Source organism: Pteropus vampyrus, unplaced genomic scaffold (assembly GCF_000151845.1).
Source record: "Pteropus vampyrus isolate Shadow unplaced genomic scaffold, Pvam_2.0 Scaffold423, whole genome shotgun sequence".
Lineage (NCBI taxonomy): Eukaryota > Metazoa > Chordata > Mammalia > Chiroptera > Pteropodidae > Pteropus > Pteropus vampyrus.
The window spans coordinates 176817-180111 of record NW_011889204.1 but is presented as its reverse complement, the minus strand read 5'-3'; the positions used below and the strand labels follow the sequence as shown (position 1 = coordinate 180111).

The 3295-nt window shown below is 44.8% G+C and overlaps 2 protein-coding genes across 10 annotated transcripts in view; both read right to left on the bottom strand.

Moving 5' to 3' along the window:
* LOC111732077 (nuclear body protein SP140-like protein) overlaps window positions 1-3295 on the bottom strand; it is an 18940-nt gene that overhangs the window by 12581 nt on the left and 3064 nt on the right. The window lies entirely within an intron of this gene.
* SP100 (SP100 nuclear antigen) overlaps window positions 2635-3295 on the bottom strand; it is a 75453-nt gene continuing 74792 nt past the window's right edge. For 4 of the 8 annotated variants that reach the window (XM_023523842.1, XM_023523847.1, XM_023523843.1 and 1 more), the window contains one exon: window positions 2637-2771. In XM_023523842.1, coding sequence (XP_023379610.1) covers window positions 2685-2771 — 87 coding nt within the window. In that variant the 3' untranslated portion in view covers window positions 2637-2684. Of the gene's footprint in view, window positions 2772-3295 lie in introns of all 8 variants that reach the window. The other 4 variants (XM_023523849.1, XM_023523845.1, XM_023523846.1 and 1 more) reach the window with 4 other exon arrangements.

Sequence of the window (3295 nt, the reverse complement as noted above, 5' to 3'; positions counted from 1 at the left end):
TCTTCTCTGTGGCTCTCAAACTCAAGGCAGGTTTGTGTGAAGCTGTGTGATGGGGAGTCTGGCCTTGGTTTCTACAGGTGGAGTTGGAGTTGCAATGAGAGAATCAGGCTGAGAACTCATCACCCACAGCCCCCAGTGACCACCAGGTCCAGGGTCCTGGATGCCATGCAAGTGTCCCTGTGAAATCCACCACTTTCCTCAGCTTTCCTGGGGCACAGCCCTAAAGATAAAAGGGGTACAAGGTCCCAGTGCCGCACCTCTTTTTCCTGAAGGTAAGCACTTCTTCTCTTTCTCCTGAATCCCAAGAGCTTGCATTGATCTTGGGTATCTGTGAAATTATTTGGCCTCCCGGAACAATGACTGCTCAGCTACTTGCAGCCCAGGCCAGGGAGGCCACAGACAAACCACCCAGTGTGATCCGAGGTATAATAACTTGAGAGATGGCCACATCACTGCCTGCCTCGCTGAGTATCCTAGAACCCCGCCCCTAACTCTCCATTAGTTATTCTCTCATGTTATACAATGAAGTTGAAACAATCGTTTAGATCTGTCGTTTCGGCTGCCTTGCATTGCCATTGGCCAAGCTTATCACCTGGCTCTTAGTAGTTGCTCAGCAGTTGTTTGTTGAAAGGACACATAAGTGCACAAACAAGTGAATACTGTCGTCAGTCAGAAGAAGAGGTTTTTAGCAGCCAGTAAATGATCCTCTTGGAATTTTATATCTTACTATCTTGGAGCACCTTAGTCATCACTGGTGGGCTTCACAGGAAACTCAGCAGGAAAGCTGCCAAAAGCACCACTTGACATCTGGCGCTGAGAGTGACGCAAGTGACAGAAGCTAAGGGGTTGGAGAAGGAAGAGACCCTCAGGGGACCCCCATCTGAGAAGTGAGGTGGTCACACCTTACGAGCTGTCTAGAAAAAGAGGTGCGGCACTGGGTCCAGAGGGAACCAAGAAACGATGCCTGTGATGAAGGGCTGGGAGATGACCAACTCAGCTGATTAACCCAGACTGACTTCCTAGGACGGGGTAGAGATATTCGGTCTTAAACAGATCGAATAATGTCTCTTTCTCCAGAAAACCCAGTGGATGCAGAACCTATACTGAATTTCTAGCAGAAAGTTGAGGGATCAGACAGCCCCAGAAACCATCTTTATGAAGACTGAGACTTTCTGGCATGGCAGAGAGGGTCAAGGTCACTTCTGTCAGAGGCTAGGAAAGCGGAAGCTCTTCCATCGGCTCTCTTTGTCTCACAGGTTCGCTCTCACACCCGGTCTCGGAGAAACTACGTAAGGCACCAACTGTCTCATGGCCTTCCCTGGAATTCTCACAACATGGAAACCAGTGCTCTGTGAACTCCACATCGTACTTTAAAGGAAAGAGAGAATTCATCTTTGTAGATGGAACTGAGGTCTGCAAGGCCAAAGGGCCTTTTCACAAAGAGAAGATTTTCTGAGTCAGCAGCCTCTCCTACCGGGCACACCTGCCTCCCAATCACTCTCTTCGCTAGGTGTCATCCCATAAAGGAAATAAAATTTCCCTTGAAGACGGGTCTCTTGGAGAAGGACTTCCTGTGCGTGCATGTGAGAGAGGGAAAGATATAAGAGAAGGGGTGAGAATGTAATTTCGGTTGTTTGCTGTGGCATAGGTATACCTCCATTCTGAAGGAGATTCTCTTCTACATTGGGTCAGCTAGAGGGACCATGGGATGTTTTTATGGGGACACTTTTGTTCTATTCTTATTTCATTAAAGCTAGAACCCAGAAAAACCAATGATAAAACAATGTTGCAAAGGCGATCGTCATTAAATGTATTGTTTTGTGCCTTTCAAAATCCTGCTTACGCAAGTCCAGTCCCATCTTTTATGTTTTATTTTAAGATAGTATGGCATTCTAATCTTCTAAAACAAGCGTGCAAGGTCAGTTCTGTCTTCTTATCTATTTTAAAGGATTATTCTCATCTCTATCTCAAATGTTTTAATACTCAAAGATGTCCTGGCCTCATACATGTCAATGCTTGAAAGCAGCAAGTAAAAAAGCTCCATGATATAAAATCAAGTTTTATTAGAATTGGTTAATTTAGAAACTATCAAATAAGGCCAGAGAGATGAAAAATCAACAATATGATAGATAACCCATATAGATGAGGCAGAAGGTCATCTGATAATTACCTTTTTTCTTGTTCTTGGTGGGTCTGGTAGAAATCCATTCTGAAAGAGAAACGAGATTAATATTATGATGGGTCTTTGTTTCTACTTTGTATTTTGGTACTTTTTCTACTTTTTTAAGCTTGGTCTTTCCAACCGCCTTCCAGATATGTCCCATCGTCAACAACACACATTCAAGGTGATTTCATGGACGATAACCTTTCTCTTCAAATCTGTAACATGCTGCTCTGTGTTATCCAGACTTAGTTTAAAAGTCAGCTTTAAAAACTGCATCCTCTCTTGCTCTCCTTATAAGTTTTGCCAAGTTTTTCTTTACAACCTCTTCTTCACCCATCACTTTCTTTTTATTGCCTCCAGTGCCCCTCTATCTTGTGTCTTTATATTTCATATATTACAGCTACTGCATTGTCAGGCCCCACCAGGCCTTGGGCACACAAAGGCATCCAGGCTGTTGGGAAGACCAGTGGGAAAAGCTAGCAAGGAATGGGTAAGGGGCAATAAAGTGTGAACATTGCTCTCACAGAGTATTTTGGATTCCAGAGATGGGTGAGTTTGATAGGCTGAATAATGGCTCCCAGAGATGTTCACGTCCTAATGCCCAGACCTGTGGAGATGTTAATTTACATGGTAAAAGGAACTTTACAGAGGCAATTAAATTAAGGATCTTGAAATGGGAAGATTATTCTTCTTATTTGTGTGGGGTGAATGTAATCGCCAGGGTCCTTTTAAGAGGGAGGCAGGGGGATCAGACTGAGCAGTAGGCGATGTGGTGGCAGAACAGGAGGTTGTAGTGATATGAGCAAGCAGCCATGAGCCGAGGGATGCAGGCGGCATTCAGGAGCAGAAGAAGGCTAGGGGCAGATGGTCTCTGGAGTGCTCCCTGCTGACGCCTGGACCTGAGACCAGTGAAATGGATTTCAGACTCCTGGCCTCCAGAACTGTAAGGTAACAGCTTTGTATTGTTTTAAGCCCTAGTTGTGGAAAGTTGTTACAGCAGCCAACAGAAACAAAGACAGAGAGTTTAAAGGACTTTAGAGAATGTGCTGTTTGAGCTTGGCCTTGCAGGTTGAATGGGGGTGTATCAGGCAGAAAGGCAGTGAAGGTCTTTTATGGTTCTCATGGCTTCAA